The sequence below is a fragment of the Lepisma saccharinum genome, chromosome 6 (genome assembly GCF_977018435.1).
Source record: "Lepisma saccharinum chromosome 6, izLepSacc3.1, whole genome shotgun sequence".
NCBI lineage: Eukaryota > Metazoa > Arthropoda > Insecta > Zygentoma > Lepismatidae > Lepisma > Lepisma saccharinum.
Window position 1 is genome coordinate 55,703,535 of NC_139234.1, and position 24,258 is coordinate 55,727,792.

A 24,258-nucleotide genomic window follows, 5' to 3' on the forward strand; every position below is an offset into this window, starting at 1 on the left:
ATTATCTCGTAATTATTTCCGACAACCCCCATTTTTTGCCTTCGTTTCCCGAACTATAGAATGTGTGTATTGAAATACGCACATCCTCATTTTTAAGGCAGTTTTTCAAAGATCTGCCAGCTACCATGATCAATCCAGTGATGGTCTAGAGTAATATACGACCCCTAGATACATACCACACACAAATGCATATTACTGTTAAAATAACATCCATTTGTCTAGGTTTTTCTTGTTTGCCGTTGGGCCAGAATTGTTGACCAGGAAGGCATTCGACACCTATTCCCCTCTGGCGTTATCGCTGGTCTACCAGCATTAAAAAATAAAAGTGTGCTAGTGTGATTGTGAGGTTTGTCATATTTACATCGGCACAGGAGTATGCAGCCGCATAAGGAAAATGTCAATGTACTGCAGAATCACAGTTGTGACCGTGATGCGCATCACAACAGTGATCAATAAGGGAATGACACAAGCACCTGTTGGACGTCTCGTGAAGCTGGCAACTCCACAGATTCCCTTTCAGTGTCCAACGGAAGACAACAACTGCTTCTCCCTCCCTCCCTCCTTCGCTTTACCTACGCACGGATTTACGTTGCGATTTATTTATTTTCCCAGCGTCATTCCTACCTTTCTCGGACACAAAAGGGGCTCAGGAATTGATCAGTCTGCAGAGACCATCGACAACAAAGCACTTGTTGGTCCTGCTTCTTCTATACGCCGCAGAGTAAAGCGCAGTCACCCCTTTAAAATATTCATCCTCCCTCCCCACAACAGTCAGTCAAGCAGTCAGAGCAGGTGAAGGAAGACAGCATGGAAAAATACGCAGTGTTGCCAAATGAAATTTTAAAACAACGCAACCAGGGCAGGGGCGGCTGATGTTGAGTGTTTTGTAAGTACACTTTGTTCTAAAATAGTCTAGACGGAATTGTTTATTTTATTTTTAATATTTAGACATTTATTTTCCCACATTCAGATTCTTTTTTTAACTTTGTGATTTACCTAATAATAAATACCGAATGCTGGAAATAAATACATACAGTATGTGTCTTGAATGGAAATATTTTTTTTTTTTATCATTAAATTTCGTGGCCAAGATAAAAAAAGAAAAGCGGAAGTTCGTGAATAAAAGCTGCTATAAAACAAAAGGTAGTACTTTAAGATGTAGTAGAGAATAATTTCAAAAATCAAAAATCCACAACAATCCAATGTCATTCTTTGGAAAAAAGAAGCAAGACTTCTGTTTTAAAACATTTTTATTCAATATAAATTAATACAGCAACTACGCCATACTTGACGTACGTATCTTTAAAGGATTCATTATTGAATTCTTAAGTTGAGAATTAAGAACAGTCACGGTCTCACGGACACTTCTGAGTTGTAATGATTCCATTGAAAGTTAATGGGATTGTTCCAGAAGTGCCTTTGACTGTACAATACATCCTCCTAAACGGACGTAAAAAGAGGAACAGTCACGTAAAATATTAAGAAAGCTTAAAAATTTTGTAGGTGCTGCATGGTGTAGTGGTAACGTCGCCGCCTTGTAATCAAGGGATCCTGGGTTCGATATCCGCTGAGAGCACATAGTGCGTCGGGTTCCACCTTAATCTGTAGACCCAGTCCCGATTAGCCTATCTGTGCATAAAGTGGACCTTAGAACCGGAGTGAGTTCCTACCTTCAGTGAAGTCAAGCTGCCATAGGAAAGAACTTTCCGGGAAACAAAGCATGGTCATTGATTGATTGATTTGCTTCGCTTTTCTGCCACTTTTCGGCTAATCGCGAAGAGGGGGGGGTGAATGGTGATAAGATGAAATTGGTGAAAGGACAGTCACAAACATATACGGACAGTACACAAGTCACACAGAGGATCGTACTGGCTGTACAGTGTCTCTCAAAAGTTTTAGGACAACGACATTTTAAACTAGGCAACCCAATTTACACAAGGCGTTGGTGGGTTGCATGTAGAGTTAGGCTCAATTTCAGGGTTGCCACATGCACATTAGATATTTATAAAATACGCGAAAGAAAGATATCCAAATATTATTGCATAAAACTAGAAAAAAAATCAGTATTACATTTGTTGCAATACTCTCAGAAAGACACAACGTCGATTTTCTAGTATTTCATTGTTGATGAGTCTACACAAAGGAAAAGTGGGGAGAGGAAACGAAAGGGAACAAAGGAGAGGAAAAAAGAGAAAGCAAAAGGAGAAGAGGAAAAGTAAAGAAGGGAAGAAAATAGAGGAAAGAGGAAGTGGATAGGAGAAGTAATGAGTGGAAAGGAAAAATATGCGAGGAGAGATGAGGAAAATGGAGCAAAGAGGAGAGAAGAGAGGAAGGAAAGCGAGGTGATAGAAGAGGAGGAAAGGAGTTTGGAGAGGAGAGGAGGAGACGAGAAGAGGGAAGTGGAGAGTAGAGTAAAAGAGAGAAAGAGAGAAGAAGGAAAAGATGAGGAGAACAGTGCCGTGGAGTCGGAAATATAAGACAGGAGAGGAGATAAGAGGAGTGGAGAAGTGTGGGATGAAGACAAGTGGCGAGAAAAGTAGGGAAGGCGGTATGAGATAAAAATAGAGGAGAAGGACGGGAGAGAAGAAGGAGAAGGAGAAGTTAAGAACGGAAGGGACTGGAGACGAGAGGAGAGAAGGGGTAGTTGCAGAAAATACGTCTCGGCGTCAAGAACTGATGCATTGATAAAATTATCGACATGAAACATTCATTAACATTTTTTAATGTATTGGAGAATGTATTAGATCGGTGCGAAATTCCTTTTGGCCGAGTTCAGAGCAAGATAAAATCTTCCACGTAAGATCTTTGATTTTACCTGCGATTATACCACTAAAATCATGAATGTAATTTTCATATTTATAAGAATTATCCAATTTTTCTCCTCTAATTGGTTCGTTGAAATTGAGATTTTGTTATTTAACATTTCCCCTCCTCCCATCGTTAATTCCAAACTGAATCTTTCCGTTTCATACGGCGTGGACAATGAACGCAATGGGATATGTCTAAAACGTACGAAAAGTTTCTGCCACCGGAAGGGTTTCAACCTACGACCATCAGATTATCAATCCTTAACGGTAACCACTACCCCACAAACTTTCGCTCCTGAACACAGGTAGAAGGAGCTGACCAATGTGAAATGCAGATCCAACGCCCCTCCTACATGGCATGTGTAAAGAATACTTGTTTGTTACAAAGAAAACGAAGGTAATACGACTCGGCGAAAACATTTAATGGAGAATTGCACATGATGGAAACTTTTCAGTCGATATTTGTGAAGGTATCTTTGCATTGAACTCGAGTGGAAAAAGGGGTAATATTAGTGTGTCCTGAATTGCCACAAATATAAATGGTTATTTCATTAATATTTGTCAATGTCTTTGAAGCAGAACACAATTATCGTTAGAGTATCATAATTCAAGATCTGATACGTGAAAATATCCCTTTGAACGTGTGTCAATTCATTTATTTGTTTATTTTTTTTTAGTAAATTCCAGTTTTAGGACAATCTAGCCACTATACACTATTATTACAAATAATGTCACCTTGCTCTTGTTTAATAGAAGGAGAAATATTTTTAAAAAGAAAAAGAAAGAACACTTCGTAAGGAGGATCGAACCTAGGACAGCTTACAATGCTCTCAAGAACTCTAACCAATACACTACGTCCTTAATTATTCGGTCGCCTGAATATTTTAAACGTTATCCTGAAAAAAAATCAATACTCTCATATTGCTCTGTACTTCTATAATTACTTTATACACATGCATTTGAAATCTTACTCTGAATTTCTTTCTTCGTATTAGTATATCTAAGGTTGTGAATATATTTTATTTGTAATTTTATAACGGTACATGAACATCTACGAAATAGTTCCTTATAACTTGGTATCTGTAAAGAGATACATTCAAGTTTTCAAATGATTTTAGACCACTAGATTTTGGCAAGGGATTATATGTGATCCGTGTCCAGTCATCATTGCTGAAACAAACGTTTGAAAACTCTGTGGAATTTTCATTCTGAGATAAGTTGCCTTACTTGCTACATGTATGCGAACTACACTCTGTCCCACTTATCTCTGGAGCAGGTGAACAAAACAAGTATCTGAGCAGCGATGAACACATGAGAGAAACGGGATTGCGTGGAGGGAGGAGATCCACTGCAGTTACCAGCCTTTCCAGCAGCGTGTACTGCCTCGCTCTGTCCACTCGACCCCCCTTCCCCTCTTTCCCCTTCTCTTCCGATTTGCGCGAATTTGCTCCAGACATGCTGGAACAGGGCACAGTTAAATGTGTGCCACACATTCAATTCTTACTCAATGTTGTCAATTTGCATTCAGGGGGTAGTTTCACAGTTACAAACTATTTTGGCCTTGATAAGAAGTTTAGTGTAAATAGTCATTTTGTTTATATATTATTTTATTATTATTCATCCTCATCCTCGCGACTAGCCAAAAGTAAAATAAGAAAAGTCCTCCTCCGTGATCGTGCGGTCTAAGGCGCTGTGCTTTGGACTCCGACTGCGGGACGGCATGTGTTCGTGTCCGCCTGGGTTTAGTCTCTGGGTTCTCGGCCTGTGTATACGACCGGTGGCAACCCACCATCGTGAGGAAATTGGGGAGCTACGAGTGAGTAGCGTAACCCGGTCTCGTAAATCTCCTATGGGGGATGTTCCTGCGTAAACAAAAAATAGTCGATCAGACAATTCGATTATCGAAGGCGATAAAAGAACTTCCGGTTTGACCAAGTTTCCAATATAAGCTAGTGGAATAGAGATTGTCTTCGAGCTTACTTTGTTAAAAAGGAGCGGATACAAAATGGATCACTTGACATTTTTAAGTGACAGAGAATTAAAGATACCTCGAAGAAATTCCACCACCTCTCCTGTCTCTCTCTCTCTCTTTCTCCCCACCCCCCCACTGACCAGTTCCCGGAGCCATTGTATGAAGATTTATGGAACAATAGAAATCTTTACTGAGACAATGTTGATCCTCTACCAATGGTTTCGTTTTTTTTTGTTGTTTTTTTTAGTTGATGTTTTAGTCCACTTTGTGCACAGTAAGGCTAATCGGGACTGGACCTACAGTTTAAGTGCAATCCGAACCACTATGTGCCTCGACCGGGTATCGAACCAATGGTTTCGTTGGTATATACATTAAACAAGAAAGTTGATTCGCTTATAAATTAAGTAACAGACTTTTTATATTAAAAAAGAAGTAAATAATAATAAATTCTTAAAGGTAAAAGGAAGATTAAATACACCCATGAAAAACAAAGATATTCTGCTTAGCCTAATAGTTATAAAGTGCACATTTTATTTCTCATTAATAAAACCACAGATCAATTTTTACATTCGATATCTGGTGGAGGCACAATGTGGCTTAAACTCTAGGTTGAGTCCCGAATAGTCTTACTGTGCATAACGTGTACTTAAAACAAAAAAAACTGAAATGTACTCTGATTATATCAGAATGGATAAGTTTTCGACATTGTGTATCACTAGAACACAGCTCTCTTAATTGTTCTTTCTTCCACAGATAAAAACATGCATGGTTGTAAAAATTTACATCTTTTAAATTTGTTATGCCAACATATGTGCGTTAGAAAATTATAATTTAAAAACACTTAAATATTTCATTGGGTTTATTTAACGGCGATGAAGTGACGTGTCTAGGGCCTACTTTCTCATGTCGTGGTTCACAGTTTTTTTGCATTACTGCCTGAATCCACTGAGTTTTCGTATCTGGTCTATCGACAAAAGATTCACAGATACTTGAGAAAAATTATTCGTTCTGGACCTCATATTGCAACCAACAGCCACGCAATGATTGTCGTCTTTTCTGCAAGATATTTACCCTTACATATTTATAATCCATGTTACTCTTTCAAAACCAGAAGTAGGGTCCCGCTCGTGCCGAACAGGAACGAAATTGTAAACAGCAGGTGAATAACCCATAATGGTTGAGGGTTCGACGTGCTGACCCCACGTCACTCCATCTGGTTGAAGATCACTAGGAAGGATTGTGGGAGGAAGACTGGCAGTCGGGAGATAGGCCAAGGCCCTTCGAGAGCTGTTGAGCCATCCGTTATTGTTATTATTAAAATAAGAAAAACAAGGGAATGAGGAAAAATTAATAAAAAACATATTTATCTATATTAAACCAACCATTCAATTTTATTTTGTTTTTCATGGATCGGTTGCCCTACTACGCGGTAATCCCAATAAGTATCTTACATGTTACACAAGAAAGCACGTATTACTATCCCAATACTCATTCAATAAGCATTTTTGTTTGCAGGAATCATTACTTATTGCATGTTGAGCTAGTGCCCACCTAGCCGCCTCTGATGAAATCTATTATTCTTCAGGTTGTCTTTAAAATTCGACTCTGGTCACTTGTAATTTGCTGGGTGTAGACGCTGTGCATCGACCCACAATGTTTTGCGATAACAAGCGACCTTGTGAAGCGTGACTCATGAACGCGAACAAGCTAGGCTACCAAGCTTATCTGCCTTTGAATACCAAGTCATTTTTTTAACCTTTCCCGAATGTGATTCCTACTGTAGAAGTATATATATATTATCTCAAAAGAGCAAGAAAGGAAATTCAACCAATGTTCTCCCGTCGTATAAAACAAAATATTATCTATTAAACGAAAAGTTCACGATTGTCAATAAACGGTTTAACCAATCTGAGCTTTCAGGAACTTTTCACGCATAATTCCACTGTCTAGGCGAATGACAGAAAAGCAAGCAATACTTTTATTTATTATTTAAATCAATTAAAGGAATGTGTAAGAATTTATAAGAAATAAAGAGCAAACGGAACAACTGTTGTTCTACCTTAAAAATTGTTTTTCTTCGAAATAGTAAAATAAGAAGGATTTAATCCAACACCTTAACACACTGTTCCACGACTCTCTATTGACTAACACTGTCAAATGTGATGTGATTTTATGAATACAATTTTCCGCCTGTTTACGTATAACGTCTCGCACATTTGGCAGTTCACAAACGTTTTTGCAACCGCTGTAATTATTTCCTGTTACCATACGTAACAGCAAATACATTTCATAAGACTGTTCTGGACACGAAACGTGCGTCAGAAAACAAGCATTTCGTATGTTGCAGTATCACAAGAAGAGAACATCGCCCTGCAATGTTCAAGACTCAAGATATTTTTCATTAATAATGTCCAATCAACATAATAAGTTAGAAGAAGTAACTAGCATTTTCACAACAACTACCAATATTCTTGTTTTTCTTCATCACTTCCAAAATATATTCTCGAAGATATGTGCTATACTATTATACAAAAAAAAAAAAAAATCAAAATTAAAGTAAAATTCAACTACATGTATATCCAAGGACATTTACAATATTGGAGGAACAGAATACTTAAACATTGTTGATTCAACGCAAGCTAAGGGCGTGGTGTAGTGGTGTCGGCCCCCGTGGTGGAGTGGTTAGCACATCGCGCTATGACGCCGGGGGTCTCGGGTTCGAATCCCGACTCGGGCATGGATGTTTGTGATTGTCTGTCCTGAAATTGAGAATTGAATGAAATGATATGGGCTGCTAGCGGTCCCAGGTTCGATCCTCCTTACGAAGTGTTCTCTTTTATTTAATTCTCCTTCATTAAACAAGAGCAAGGTGACATTATTTTTAGTAGTATTGTAAGTGGTTACATTGTTCTACATCTGGAATTTGCTTTAAAAAAAATAAACAAATAAATGAATTGACACACGTTCAAAGGGATATTTTCACGTATCAGATCTTGAATTATGATACTCTAACGATAATTGTGTTCTGCTTCAAAGACATTGACAAATATTAATGAAATAACCATTTATATTTGTGGCAATTCAGGACACACTAATATTACCCCTTTTTCCACTCGAGTTCAATGCAAAGATACCTTCACAAATATCGACTGAAAAGTTTCCATCATGTGCAATTCTCCATTAAATGTTTTCGCCGAGTCGTATTACCTTCGTTTTCTTTGTAACAAACAAGTATTCTTTACACATGCCATGTAGGAGGGGCGTTGGATCTGCATTTCACATTGGTCAGCTCCTTCTACCTGTGTTCAGGAGCGAAAGTTTGTGGGGTAGTGGTTACCGTTAAGGATTGATAATCTGATGGTCGTAGGTTCAAACCCTTCCGGTGGCAGAAACTTTTCGTACGTTTTAGACATATCCCATTGCGTTCATTGTCCACGCCGTATGAAACGGAAAGATTCAGTTTGGAATTAACGATGGGAGGAGGGGAAATGTTAAATAACAAAATCTCAATTTCAACGAACCGATAAGAGGAGAAAAATTGGATAATTCTTATAAATATGAAAATTACATTCATGATTTTAGTGGTATAATCGCAGGTAAAATCAAAGATCTTACGTGGAAGATTTTATCTTGCTCTGAACTCGACCAAAAGGAATTTCGCACCGATCTAATACATTCTCCAATACATTAAAAAATGTTAATGAATGTTTCATGTCGATAATTTTATCAATGCATCAGTTCTTGACGCCGAGACGTATTTTCTGCAACTACCCCTTCTCTCCTCTCGTCTCCAGTCCCTTCCGTTCTTAACTTCTCCTTCTCCTTCTTCTCTCCCGTCCTTCTCCTCTATTTTTATCTCATACCGCCTTCCCTACTTTTCTCGCCACTTGTCTTCATCCCACACTTCTCCACTCCTCTTATCTCCTCTCCTGTCTTATATTTCCGACTCCACGGCACTGTTCTCCTCATCTTTTCCTTCTTCTCTCTTTCTCTCTTTTACTCTACTCTCCACTTCCCTCTTCTCGTCTCCTCCTCTCCTCTCCAAACTCCTTTCCTCCTCTTCTATCACCTCGCCTTCCTTCCTCTCTTCTCTCCTCTTTGCTCCATTTTCCTCATCTCTCCTCGCATATTTTTCCTTTCCACTCATTACTTCTCCTATCCACTTCCTCCTTCCTCTATTTTCTTCCCTTCTTTACTTTTCCTCTTCTCCTTTTGCTTTCTCTTTTTTCCTCTCCTTTGTTCCCTTTCGTTTCCTCTCCCCACTTTTCCTTTGTGTAGACTCATCAACAATGAAATACTAGAAAATCGACGTTGTGTCTTTCTGAGAGTATTGCAACAAATGTAATACTGATTTTTTTTCTAGTTTTATGCAATAATATTTGGATATCTTTCTTTCGCGTATTTTATAAATATCTAATGTGCATGTGGCAACCCTGAAATTCAGCCTAACTCTACACGCAACCCACCAACGCCTTGTGTAAATTGGGTTGCCTAGTTTAAAATGTCGTTGTCCTAAAACTATTGAGAGACACTGTACAACACAGACAGACTGTACAGCCAGAGCCACGCTTTTTAACCAAGTACTGCCCAGAGTGTACCACGTTGAAGAAAGTTTCATATTTGGGTGTCTTCAGTTCACAAAGGGTCACCCCCTGCACCCTTGTAGGAATGATGTAATGATTCTGAATCGGAATGCTTCGGTTTCGGTTCCTGACCCGGGTACCCAGTTCTTGTTGGGTACGGATTTTTTCGGAACCAGGTAACCTGTATCCAAAAATCATTGATAATAACTAATAAACAGAATAAAGCTTCGTTATTTGGCATCGCATTTACAGCTTTCGTGAATCACAGAGTGGTTTCTTCAACGTAAACTCGCCGCTTCTGCTAACCCACAGCCCACACAGAGGGGCAAAAGTATCGATTCCAGTTCCTCGTTTTTGAATTACGATATGTTCCGCTTCATGCTAAAAACACTGGATTGGCAACACTGTCGGTGCCCACTATTTGCATCCAACCCTTTCGCGCATGCGCAGTGTGTGTTTTGTTCCCTTGCTCTTGGACGCCAGAGGTCAGGTTTCCAAGGTGCCCGCAAGAAAAAGGATGTAGTTCGTGGAAGTGGCTGAGCACAAGGCTTTACGGAGGAAAATCAGAGTCCCTTGCTTGCACTGGAGGATCACAAAAGCTTTCCACTGCAGAGAATTCGCTTCAGTGTTGCGAACTGGCGAAAGCTTCCACCAAATTCAGTGTTGCGAAATGTTGACGGCATTCACCAAAATAAGGGCAAAACTGTAAAGTCATACTGACATGGACGTCCGGAAGGGGACCAGGGAAGGCCACGCCCCCCCTGGAAAATAAATGTCCACCTGAAAATTATATATTTCACACATCATTTCATTTCAGCGCAGTGGCGTACGCAAGGGAGGGGTTACGGGGTTCAACCCCACCCCTTGAACTTGTGAAATATTATGAAAAATGCTGTGGAAAAAAATGAAATGGCCAATTTTTCACAGTCAAAGATCTGGGACAATAATATTACTATTACTACTTCTACTACTACTACTACTACTACTACTACTAATAATAATAATAATAATAATAATAATAATAATAATAATAATTTGAATTATTATTTCCATGCAGCATGGAGAAAAGCACAGCATTCCAAAAACAGGCGTCTTTCAGAGTGATGCCTTGAAAATAATCACGAGTTTATGAGGTTAGGTTAGGGTAACTGATTTAAAAGAGAAAAAAAGTTTTTTTGTATCTCAGTTGCAACAATGTTCAATACACTGCCGTACGCAGGATTTTTTTTTCGGGAGGCGCTGGAATAGTAAATGTGGATAGCACATGGCTGGATGCATAATAAAATATTTCGTATTTTTGGAGCTTTTCAGTCTATTAAAATTGTATTCAAAGACAAAAATGGTAATCGGGATTCTCTTTAAAAGAGGTTTCGCATTTACACATTTTGATTTTTTAAAGTTCTTAACGGATTTTTATTTGAAAATTCTAATTTTCTCAAAATGTCGGTAGGGGCTGGAACACCATCGGCCACCCCTCTACGTACGCCAGTGTTCAACGAACATGTATTTTTTTTTGTGTGTGTGAACAATGAGAATTAACTAAATAAAGTTTTTGGTTCTTTGTAAGTACTTTTGTTCTTTGTTCTCCGAAAGTAGTTTGACTACTTTTATCCGTATACATAAAATAATAATCGTTCTATGTAACCATATCTTGTATACTGTCTAGGAAATAAAATTATTTTCATTTCCTTCTTTGTAAGAGGATAATGTATGGACAAAGGCTAGGCGGACAAGAATACAGTCACCAGTCCGCCTTCCCATTGTATTGTTTACCGCAGCACGTTTGAATGTTTCTCTTTAAAATGTGTCACCTTGTTGACTAGACAATTATTGAAACGACAATAAGCTTAACTATTGTAAAATGTTTTATTGGTAAGAACAGGGAGACAATCCAGATGTGAATTATCGGGGACATTTATGCGGGGAAAAAACCGGAAAAATTCCAACCAATTCCGGGAATCGAATCCGGATCTCCCGCGTGATTGTCACTTGTCAGACGCTCTACCGACCAGATTACTGCAGCTCCTTGGATGAGTTCCATACTTTGATTATTTCAACTTATTTTAATATATTTCTTGTATTTATGGATCTTCTTCACCCTTGAAATGTCTCACCTCGTTGACCAGACAATTATTTCGTAACAAAGAAACAAAAAAATGCTCCTAGGATTTGATAAAAATCGAATGACTAGAAAGTAATTTCGTTCTAATGTTTTCATAAATACTATATTTATGTAGATCTCTACTACTTAATAGTAGTAGTAGTGCTATTAGTAGTATTATGAGTATTAATTTAGCTAGTTACATTCAATATTACTACCTTTTTCATTAAACCAATACCTTCATTATCACATTTTGCTTTTTTCTCATAACCCAAAACCTCTATCTAGCTTATGACATTTTTCTCAGAGGTTAACATAAAGGTTGGTCGTCAACCACAAATGTTCAGAAATACGTCATACTGTCACGATTATTGACAAGGCCGTTACAATATTTCACCGATTGTATTTACAATGTACAGAATATATTCAAAGATGTTTGCATTTCTTGATGAGAAGAAACTGATGCCACTTTTCAACAATACCAATTTCTACACATTCCAACATTCGACCAAGTAAAATTTCCCTTCCCTCTTCTGGGGATAAATTGATATTGCACTCAATGCCATTTTATTGTATTATGGTACAGGAACATAATCCAAGTTATTAGCCACCTGGTGTGTTTTGTTCTCTTGCTCTTGGACGCCATACGTCAAATTACATCTAATTGGAATTTTTTCCTCTATTTTTTATCTAATTGTCCTGTACTAAGATGCGGAACTGTTACAGGAAAAAGAGGTTTGGTTGGACCTATGCGTCTCCTTACAGGAAGACGACCTGAAATACACAACGTTAATTGCCCTTTTTTCCGCCCAAGTTGCCTGTATGGTTCAAGTCCTGATTCGAACGAAAGTTCGGTGTCTTTGACATAGCTCGAGAGGAAGCCGACCGGACGCCTATCTGGTTTGGAGCCAGCACCTATTCTTCTGAGAAGCGCTGTTGTCACTTTTACCTGCAGTGTTTAGACATCCAACACGAACTACGACGATGTTACACTCCCAAGGCAACGGAAGTGTCTCCACATCGTAATAATAATAATAATAATAATAATAATAATAAAAATAAAACAAAAAACCTAATACAACCTATCAAAAATAACCGCAACTTCACGTTATGAAATATCTAAAGAAACTGAATAGGCAACATCTCATTTACTCCATGTGGACTTGGCATATGGTTGTCAGAAGGAAACTGATCTTTCGGAACTTTCTTTGAAGTAAAGTGGCGTTCGAATCAGGACTCGAACTTAGTTACTATCACTTGCGCCGGTGGCTGTACATGTGGCAAGTTGTTCACTCCGACTCACTATTCGCGCTACATATTCCGCAGATTCTAGCACCGACAACCGCAGCCAGAAACAAAAAGCATGCACAATGAAGTCGTGAGAATGTCATAAACATGAGCAACGCACTCCCTTGTCACGCCATAATCATCACATAAATCCGGAAAGAATGGCGAATTCCTGTCCTCGGCTTTAAAACGCAGACAACCCAGCAGAGGAAACATGCAAAATGAATATCCAAGCTCAGTGATCCAAATGCATGTGGGAAGCGTTTCCAAAAATGAAACGCGCCCAATTTCACCCTATTTTGACTGCGCGGAGGGGGCAAATGCAATGAGTAAAATTACACTCTAAAATATTCGCCTATAATTGTCTATTAGAGAAAAACATCGAAGCTTGAACTACATCTTATGCAGCCAGGAATGTAAAGAAGTATTTATTTTAAATACTTAGAAAAACGGTATATGGCGCATGTTATGAAAAATCTTAATAATTTAAGAGCAATCACATGCAAAAAATACTAATTACAATCCTTGTGAGGCTAGTATAGTCAGTTACCAACCATAAATTTTAACTATATCGTACATTCTTGAAAATATTTATGTTTCCGTTCATCTGACTAGTAATATTTAAGGCTTCTTGGCATAGGCAGGGTGCGAGATCCTATTGGGGGCGGCGGTTTTCCTTTGCCCACCACCACCACCGTGATCTTGTCTAAAAAATAGTTTATTATAACAACGAAGATTAGTTTTGACTGCAAGTCAACTTACACACACACAGAAAAAAGGATACTGTTGATCTCTCTCTCTCTCTCTCTCTGTCTCTCTCCGTGTTTGTGCGTGCGCGTATTACATGCCTCTTACGTCGCGATTAGCCAATAGTGGCAGGAAAAGCTGCTAAATAACGCAAATACAAATAATAACAGAACAAATAAAAGCCAATACTTAATAAAACATTTCAGGTTGTCTTAATTTATTGTTGAATTGGTGTTTTAAGTCCACTTTATGCACAGTAAGGCTAATCGGGACTGGACCTACAGTTTAAAGTGGTATCCAAACCACGTATGTGTCTCCACCGGCAATCGAACCCGGGACTCCTTGATTACAAGGCAACGACGCTACCACTGCGCCATCGGGGAGGCATATCTTCATTTATTGGCTTCATATGTATGTGTGTGTGTGTGTGTGTTGTACGTGTACTGGTTTGACTATTGATTGAGTAATTTTATTATCTATTTACGAATATAAGAGTAATTAATAAACATATTTATTCTTTATATAATAGTATATATTTGTATGTCTACCGCAACATTTTCTAATGATTTCCACATGGTACGTACGACCAGCTCTTAGCGTAGTGACTGGAAAATAACGCCCCCTGAAAACTTGGTGCCTAAAGAGAGACATTTCTTTGGCTGGTTGAGGGTCCATTCCGACGAAACTCAGGTCGTGAGGTTTTCTGTCCTCACGAAATCGTCGTGGGAATAACCAACACACTTCATCGTCTGGAATGGCGTGGGTGGCGTGCCTGTTCCCAGCCAAGATCATGGAGAGCCATTTTCCTCTTTTCCCATAATGCAATACGATGCCCCTGGAGCTATCGCGCTAAGTAACGTCGCAGCGCAATCTTGGTTACTGAGACAACGTCCCCAGCCGTGTGTCTGGAGTCGATGTTCTATAACAGAAGGGCAAAAAAATATGCCGCACCTTCATCTCTGCTATTCAGTGTTGCTAACCTACCAGTCTCTGCTACTCCCCAATATTTCTAGTTCGTCCAGACAACTGGAACATTCAGCATGTACTTGACAAACACCTGTCTTGTGTACCTTCGCAAGAGCTCACTTCGTGATTTCAGCCCATGGCATACGCTATAGAGTCTATTGTACGATATGCGTCCCGCACTTATGCTTGATTGATTGATTTGGTTTATTTTACTTCGCTTTTCTGCCACTTTTGTTAATCGCGAAGATGAGGATGAGTAATGATATGATGAAATTGATGAAGGGACACTCACAAAGATCATCCATGCCCAGGCCGGGATTAAAACCCCAGGCGTGGTAGTGTGCTGTGATAACCACTCCGCCACTGAGGCCGGCCCGAACGGTTAAACCACGCCATGTGGATTTGAAACAGCTTCTGCCAACAATCAATTGTAAATTATTACGAACGCAGGATGTCTACTTATTTTTGCAAAATAAATTCCCTCACAATTTCGGAGAAAGTTTAAAATAAATTTCGCGACTATACTGTGGTGTTGTAATATTTATTTATTTATACAAAACTTTAGGCTGCCGAAAACAGCTTGCTGCAGTTTTTACAATCACGGACACTTCTGGGTTGCAATGATCCCATTGAGAGGCAATTGAATTATTACAATGAAGAAGTATCACTGACTTTATGAAATAAAATAGATGTGCGTGATATACAAATCGTAAATTTAAAAATACATGAAAACTAACTTAAAACAATAATGCATTAAAATTGTGACACTGCTTGACATAATACTTATTGAAGATCATTATGAAGAACTTTAAATGCGTGTTATTTATTGTTTTGTTTCTGGAAGCACCGGTCTGGATTTGTTCTAAAACTCACAATTCTCAATAGATTAAGTACACGGAATTTGCCTTAAAAAACGGTCTTCATTTTTCTCTTTTTTATTCTCAACTTTTCCACATTGAATATTTTCAATATATTATCATATCCAAAGTAATACTTGAAAGAGTCGAAATTCATAATATAGATATGTATCGACCACAAGGAAAAGAACCTTCGACGAAAAGTCTCCGCGCATCTCTCCCTTACTCCGTTCAGCTCGGGCCATAAGGGAAGCATGCTTCTACTCTGCCCCTCCATTCCTAGCGGGCGTACGGTGCACAATAGTCGCAGGTCTGCGCAGGGTTTTTTTTTCCTTGTGGTTCCACTATAATAAATCCATATTATACCTTTTCAATCAACTGTAGATAGGCGTTATACTCTAAAATAAGTCTGATATAAACGGAGAACATCAACGCAGAACATTTAAAATTACTTGGTCTGCTCCATTTCTTAACAATGAATATAAGCTGTGTCCCAGCTTGCGATGTAATGTGATGTAAATATTCATCAAATTTCAAACGTCTATCAAATATTATATCTATATTTTTGATGTACTTCACAAGTTCTATCACGTCGTTTCCAATGTGGTAATTATATAAATCGAAACCAGGTTAATGTTACAGTCAAGTTTCAAGTGTTAAACTGCACTTGTTATTCATTCAAGAGAATAAAGTTTAATTCATCATTGTTCAAAATAAATGGACAAATTTCAACCTAAAAACAATTTCATGTAGATTGTCTCCCATCAAGAGCTTGATTCAACAGAATGTGGAATTTTATTTTCCTTTCCAAATTCTGGTAAGTACAAAGAACACTTCCTTTTCTCTTTTTCGAGTCTTTGTTTTCAAAATTCCTAATCACGACGATGAGGATTGTTGACGATGTGTTGAGATGTATGATGGGTCAGGCAAGGGAGCACTACTGGCTTCAAGTGGAAGAAAAGGCTCCACAGCCTTAACTTCGCCATGTAAAAGAAGACGAAATAAATAAATAAATAAATAAATAACTGGTTACGCTCCGTCACAGAGGCCGGCTGCAAAAAAAATATAGTTTATTGGCTGAAGCTCTTGTGGTTTGTTGCTCTTCTGATGGGCCCCCCTGGGAGCAATTTGTTTCCAGATACTAGCTCGGGCACAAACAAAAAAAAAAAATCTTATTTGGAAAAAAAATACAGATACAGAATTTCCGTTTCACACAACGATACTTGCGTGTTAGGTCACTGAATGGCTGGAGGAGGCACGCCATCTCAACAACACGAAGTGCCGTGTCATACAGAATTCACGTTATTTAATATAAACGCACGACATATTACGATACCTATTACCTATTGTGCCAGCATAAAGAATAGGGAAATTCTCTGTGCGTTTGCGATTAATATCGCTTTCTTCCACTGTTCTTTCGAGCGTAATTTAGCGCGTTAGTGATCTGTCTCACACGTCTACAATTTTCCTCAAAATGTTAAATATTTACTGTTTAGAGACAGAATTTACATTTACATAATCTATTTTTATGGAATGCCGGAAAAGAAATACATGCAAACAGCATTTTAAATGCGAGTATATTGTTTATGTCAGGAACACATTTTAAGATGGCCTACGTTCTTTCAATATTGAGGACTTCAACAGGAAATTAACTTACATAACCACATTTCTATGTTGTTACTTTGTTACTTCTCGAGTTGGAGAAGACTTTTGTGCAACGTCACATTGAAGATGCGCAACGACTTGCGCAGAAGCCTGGAAAACGTCGAGTGGGAGAAGAGTACAGTGCAACGTCAAACAGTAGACCCTGACTGTGACTGAGGTTGCACGTTCAGACACAATCAGAGATGTTGCACAAATAAAGACGACTCTACTTACATAATTTGCAGATGGTCTTGTCGTCGCAGGAACTCGTCCCTGTGGAGAACTTCCAAAATGGCCCTCCTCTCCTCCTCCGAGAGCTGCGGGATGTCAGGCTCCGACAGGTGGCGGCTCGGCGAGGGCCTTGGCCCCGGGCTTGGGGGAGTGGAGGATCCTAGCCCGGGACCACCTCCTGCAGCCATCTGGAAAGATGAGAAATTTGCTAACATTTTCTGGAAGTTTGTGGATTGGATGCATACGAGCCATGTACTATGGATTCAAAGGTTTTATTGAGATGCTTTATAAAGAATTTCTTCATATTTGCTTCTTTTTTTTTTTTAATGGCCCATTAGAAAGACTACACAGCCCCAGCGTACTTTCAATTAGTTATTCTTACTTGATTCGTCGTTACTTTCAACTGATAATCTCTACCTCCTTCTTTACTCTCAATTTATAATCTCAACCGCACTAAGAGAAATTCCACATAATTATAGCAGCCACTGTAATCAACAAAATTTATTCAATCCAAATCTCATTTGTGAAGGTCCTGACTGTTTGCCATGGCCACTCCACGTAAGGGGCAGCCAGCAGTGAATTGAATATTTTGCCAGTGGAGGAATCTTGAAAGAAGCCGGAACCAGAATGAAATGAAACAGGTGGTGCCCTTTCGCAGCGGCCACGGAAGGGAGAGGGTGGTGAAGGCAGGGAAAGGCATGGTGGAAAGTCTTTCCACCATGGGAGGGAAGTCCCCTCGCCCACGGCCTGTGCTCTGGCTTAGGACACAACCGAGAAGAATTCCTAGTTCCCTGATATGTCGCTAGGTGTCTCTGTATCGCTCCGGGGCAGGAAAACTCTTTTGATGCCAACCTCCAGGCCACTCTTAAGGCGAAGAGTGACAGTTGTGCATTCATTTCAATATCATCCGAATAGGTACTGCCACTAAGAAAAAAACTGGCGTACAAGAAAGAATGAATTCCTCCACACGTTGGAAGTGGAAGCGTTTCTTAAAGTTGATTATTAAGGTAGATACGATGTTTGAAAAATATGATGAATAAGAACTTTCAGAATCCCATGTATTCCTTATGGAGGACAAAACACAACAACTTCAAGTTACGGCCAATCAAATCTTTAACCTGTTCTCTTTCCGGCTCACTGTTTTTCTGTGCCATCCGAAGTTTGATTAGGATCCTCGCGTCTAGCTGGACAAAAACTGTTCCTCCTGCCCTTAAATTAACTAGCAAATATATCCAAGCGGCCAAGTATAGATGGTTCCTAGACCCGAGGTCATTGTTTGAAAATCGACACGAGAATGAGATTAGACTAGCTCGTATGAGAAGAGATCGAGAACCAGGAAGACGTCAGTCAAATCAAGAGGACTGGGACGTAATTACTCCTAGCCTAGATAGTACATCGTCTCCTTCGAGATTTTTGTGAATAAGAATGTAAACTGTGTGAAAATATTGACTAAATCAAATATGCTTTATTAAACAACTTATTCAACTTACGGCTGCATTATTATTTCCAAGTGGGTTATATGGAGGGTAGTATTCGAAAGCGGGGATACGCCAACTTCAGAGCGGAGTGGTGAGCACAGCGCGTTACGACGCCACTGGTCCCGGGTTCGAATCCCGGATGGGTCATGAGTGTTCATTGTGAGTGTCCCTTCATCGATTTAATCATATCATCACTTAACTTCATCGTCAAGTTTAGCCAAAAGAGGTATTAAGCGACGCTAAATAACGAAAATCAAATGGGGATATGAGGAAATTACCCCCTCTGGTTTCTGCATCCCCCTCTGCTTGCATTTTTTTTTATTCTTGTGGGGAATAATATATGTGCATATTTAGGCTATATACTATCCTCGTGCTTCAAAGGTACTTGCTAGAATTTCCTCCCACTGAATTTTTTTCAAACATGTTACTGCTTGGTTGTATGTAACGTTTAATGCGCACAAAAGTAAAGTTTTCGAGATGGAGATTTTCCTTTCGAGACGACACAGGCATGTCGCCAAGGAAAGAGCTCGGGGAGCTTAGCCCCCCCCCCCCTCCGATATCTTGCAAACATCAAAATTAAATAGTGTGTAGTGGTAATTAATTGTACCTTCTTAGCAGGATAAACATATTGTGTAATAAGTTGTAATATACTGAGAAATTCATCTTCAGGGTTTCTACCCCCTACTTCTTAGCCTTTAGCTGGCGGCTGATTGATAAGGGATGAACCCCCCCCCCCCGAAATAAAATTCTGACTACTGGCCTCAGACGACATCAATTTCACATTGACGAGGTAATATCATACCAAGTCTCGTCGTGTCTTGTCTCGTCTCGGAACTATTCCTACAGCCATGGCTCCCGCATCTAATCGACACTAGACGAGGCCTTTCCAATTGAGCGTGATGACGTTTCTGCACGTGACACTCTCCGTTTCCCAGAAGCCAGTAACAATCCGCTTATTACGCATCAGTTGCATTCGCCGGGGCTTATGCTTCGTAATCTGCTTAATTGCAAATTTGACGGTGCATGCTATTGTTGTTTGATGATGCAGCTCCGTGCGTGCCTAACCCTTGAATGCATATTTCTTACCAGTTTCTTAAACAAATTACATTACGAGACGCCTACAAAAAGCCAAATTAAGTATAGCAGCTAGAAATAATGTCGCTGCAGCATTTTTCTAAATGTCGTATTTTCCGGCGTATAAGACGCACTTTTCCCCTTTAAAAATAGGTCTGATAAACAGGGTGCGTCTTATGCGCCGATACTCAGTTTTTGATTACATTCATTTCTGGAAATTTTCTCTGTTCTGAGTTAGATTATTTCTTTCTTGCTTCTTTGCGGACTGTGACGATGAAGATTACAATGTATTCCTTCCTAGTTAAATTAGGTTAGTTATTTGTTGAAAGTAGACCTACATATTACATGATATTTGAAATACTGTAAATTAATTATAAATTCAGTGATAAAGATATTTCCTACAAAATGTGTACTATCCATCAATTTTCGAACACCATATAAAAAACTAGGATAGGTAATTCCAGTTCTGGAAAAAAAAAAACTTTTTATAAACCGTCTGTAATATTGACCTTTCTTTCTACACAAACAATTAAAGAAAGGGGCCTGCTGTACACGTCTATATCATAAATAATTTTGTCGGTTGTAATGAATTTTAGCAGGAAAATGTATTAACATAGAAAATTTTGGAACACACTGCTTCTTTAAAAACCTGCTAATTACCAAATTGAATTTGGCAGTTACGCAAGAAATGGCCAAAATCTTGTAAATTGATGACAGATGGCAATGTCTTTTTACACATGGAAAGTAGATTCAAATGACGTTTTATGTGTGGTGCGTGAAAGATGGCAAGGACTTTAATGTGTAAAGTAAAATAAAATAAAATAAGGAAATTGGGATATAACAAAGTTGAATAAGAAATTAAAATTCTGTAAAGTCAACTGAAGAACATTGTCTAGGGAAGTTAGTTTCTGAGAAAATGAATGATAAATACAGCCTCTTTATATATTAATGATTTTTCTAATTAATGATAATTATGTGCGTTTATATCCTTCAAAAGGGCAAGAGTCATCCTTACAGCTCATAATAGGGTGTACATGAATTTCATGCTTAAGAATATAGATCTTGCTCTAGATAGGGACAGATGGAAGGCCTGTGTTGCTGCAGCCATGAACCTTCGGATTTAAGAAGGCTAGAGAGTAACGTGAATGAGACAATTTATAGCATCATCTAAATAATAATAATTAAAAAATATAAATTAAAAGGTTGAATTTTCACACTGAACACTTCTAATTGAATATGCAGGAAAAAGTAACATCCACATTTACATTATTTGTACATATAATTGAAAAAAATTGGAAATATTCTCACTCAAATTAGCCTGTATAACTTCAAACGAGATGAAAATGCATGCAATTAGCAAACGCTCACACGCGTACAAAACAAAAAACCTCAACAAAAAAAGTAATGTATAATCATTATCAAGAGGAAATCAAACATAACCACAGTTGCTAACTGTAGAATAAACAAAGAGCTCCATATCCATTTAAATCACTTTGGATCAATTTGCAAATGCAAAATGTCATTTCAAAATAGCATTCAGTATTCAAAATTAGGATACAATTAAAACAGAAAATACAAATAAATAATGAATATCCGCGTTTAGCAAATAAAGGACAATGCAAACATGCATTTGCAGGAATCCAAAAGCATACATAAATAATGTTACGAGTCCGTGCGTCGTTCGCTACACTGTAGTATGCGTTACGAAATACCAGCTCTTTCAAACAAAAATAACACGCAGGAAAATATGTCAAAGTTGCAGCTGACACTTAAAAAAAATTAAGATATGACCCTCCCCCCCCTCACGGGCACACCATTGCATGCCCCCGTCTCAAGAACAGTTGGTGAAACAGCGAAGACTATATAAACAGCGCAGGGGTACGAAATATAAATGTAAATTCCAACCTTAAATCTTTTTTGCAAGAATTTAAAAGTCGATGCACCCTCTTAGGATCTGCTTGAAATTAAGCTTCTCCAAAATAATATTCAGCAGCTTGCATCTTTTACTTATTCTCGCCTAAGCCATTTTCTCATTCATTATGCTTTGGGGCTGCATAAATGATTTAGGACGCACTCTAAGGCAAGGACTCATAATGTGAACGCCATAGCGAAGCCGCAGGGGTACATTAAACTTTAACAAAGTTTCCGATTCTGCAGCTTCCAGGCTTCAAGCGCTGAGGGATGCTCTTTATTTAGCTAAGGCTGAAAGTTTAAAGGCGATAAGGCCTTGTTATTGCCTTATCAATAAAGATGAGTTTCGGACAACAGTTTTCAGGCAAAGTTCTATGGTAAAAGTGGATTTTCCAACTTATATCAAACAGCTGATATCTAATATTCTCATATTGCGCATGCGTGATTTTAGTAGACGTGTAACACATAGACCAACAAATATGTGTTCAGTGTGAAAAGAAAGTGACGTTTGTGCAGGGGGCGTTGACGTGGGGGCGAGGGTGAGTGGGCTCTAGCCCAAACCCAAAGTAGTCTTAGCACACTCTCCTACCGTACAGCCAGCGGCAAAGACACATTGTTCATCGCTATTTTCATGCTTTTCTATTGTACTTCCTGTTTTACTTTAAAGAATGAAATCTTGTTGATGAGAAGCAGATGTCCTGTGCTTTTGATATTTTCACTTCAATTCATGATCATCACATCGTGGAAAACAGACTGAATGAGTTTGGTTTGGTTTGAGTTGGTGTTTTAAGTCCACTTTATGCACAGTAAGGCTAATCGGGACTGGACCTACAGTTTAAAGTGGGATCCGAACCACTTGTGCCTCCACCGGGTATCGAACCCGGGACCCCTTGATTACAAGGCAATGACGCTACCACTGCGCCATGGGGAAGGCCCACAGACTGAATGAAAATGGTGATGGGATAATTAGCTTACCATTACATTTGCCGTCGGCGATACGAGAACATTTTAAGAATCATTTATAGTAGAGGAAGGATCACACACAGAGAGACAGATGTATACAGAAATACAGAGAAAAAGAGAGAGAGAGAGAGAGAGAGAGAGAGAAAGAAAGAAATAGTACGAGAGACAAACACACAAAGTGACAGAAAGATAAAAAGGAAAAATGGCTTCATTACACGTATCAGCATGCCGCGCAGAAAGTTCCAATGATTTCCAAACTACAAAAAAATGTTCAATAATGCTGGCACTTCTTTCATTTATTTACCCAAAGCTGAAGGGCGACACGTAACAGTACTCAGCCAACAGATCCATATAATTAGAGTCCGGAAGTTCAGGCATTTATTTGGTTAAAAAATACGCATGCAAAAGGGCATTTACGAGGGTGGTTCACTGGGCCCCTGACCCATTCCCAGTGATAGTAGAGACCTGTAATTTTATATGTAACATTGTTCATTCTTTAGTCTAATATCCACAAAGTTTCAAGAATTTACAACAATTTATCTTTTTGTTACAGGTTGATGATCAGTAAGAAGTGTAGCCACATGTGAAACAATGGAAAAATCTGAGGTCCGAGCAGTGATAAAATATTTACTCAAGAAAAATCTAACACCGAAAGACATCCATGCAGATATGGTGGGAACTCTTGGAGACTCTAGCCCCTCATATGACCTGGTGAAGAGATGGTGCCGTGAATTTAAATGTGGTCGGCAGACCTGTAAAGATGAGCATGGTGGTGGCTCATCTGCAACGGTGACAACGCCAGAAATTATTACAAAAGTGCATTTTATGATTTTGGCAGACCGGCGAGTGACTGTCTGCTATATAGCAGACACATGTGGCATCTCAACGGGCAGTGTGCATTCAATTATTCATAATCATTTGTTAATGAAAAAGATCTCTGCACGTTGGGTCCCGAGAATGCTGACGGTCGACCAAAAGAGGACACGTTGTGTGACAAGTCAGAACCTGTTACGGACGATAAAGGTTGACAAGCCAAAGTTTCTGAAGAGATTTGTTACAATGGATGAAACGTGGCTTCACCACTTCGATCCCGAAAGTAAACGCCAAAGCATTCAATGGAAACACCCCCATTCTCCACCCCCAAACAAATTCAAGGTTCAACCATCAAAGGGCAAAGTAATGGCATCTGTGTTCTGGGATGCAGAAGGAATTCTTTTGATAGATTACACTGGGGAACAGTGAAATTGCGGCACAGTGTTTGAGAGCTAATTTAGGGCAATTTCATGCTGCTGAATAATGATATAATAATATATTTCCTGAATTGGCTCTAATTTATGAAATAAATGCAACTAAACCAAAATGGCGGAAACATAAGACATATATATAAATGAACTTCCAACAACCATTTAATATTTATTTTTGTGATTACAATCATTATTATAAAAATACATTTATATAGGCCTATGATCAAAATAATTAAGAAAATATGTACACAATGAAGTAACAAACTATGTGAAACGTTTTCTATACGATTTCCTGCTGTATTGCTTTTGAGGACAATCCCTCTGTAAGCTCCAACAGTAGTCGGCCATCACGTGGCGATCCCACCGTCCCTGGTACCTTTCTTCCATTATCCT

At 38.8% G+C, this 24,258-nt stretch overlaps 1 protein-coding gene across 4 annotated transcripts in view; it reads right to left on the reverse strand.

Annotated features, from left to right (window-relative positions):
- LOC145988779 (uncharacterized) overlaps positions 1-24,258 on the reverse strand; it is a 361,818-nt gene that overhangs the window by 270,878 nt on the left and 66,682 nt on the right. For all 4 annotated transcript variants that reach the window (XM_083123957.1, XM_083123960.1, XM_083123958.1 and 1 more), the window contains exon 2: positions 17,199-17,383. In XM_083123957.1, coding sequence (XP_082980083.1) covers positions 17,199-17,383 — 185 coding nt within the window. The remainder of the gene's footprint in view (positions 1-17,198; positions 17,384-24,258) is intronic.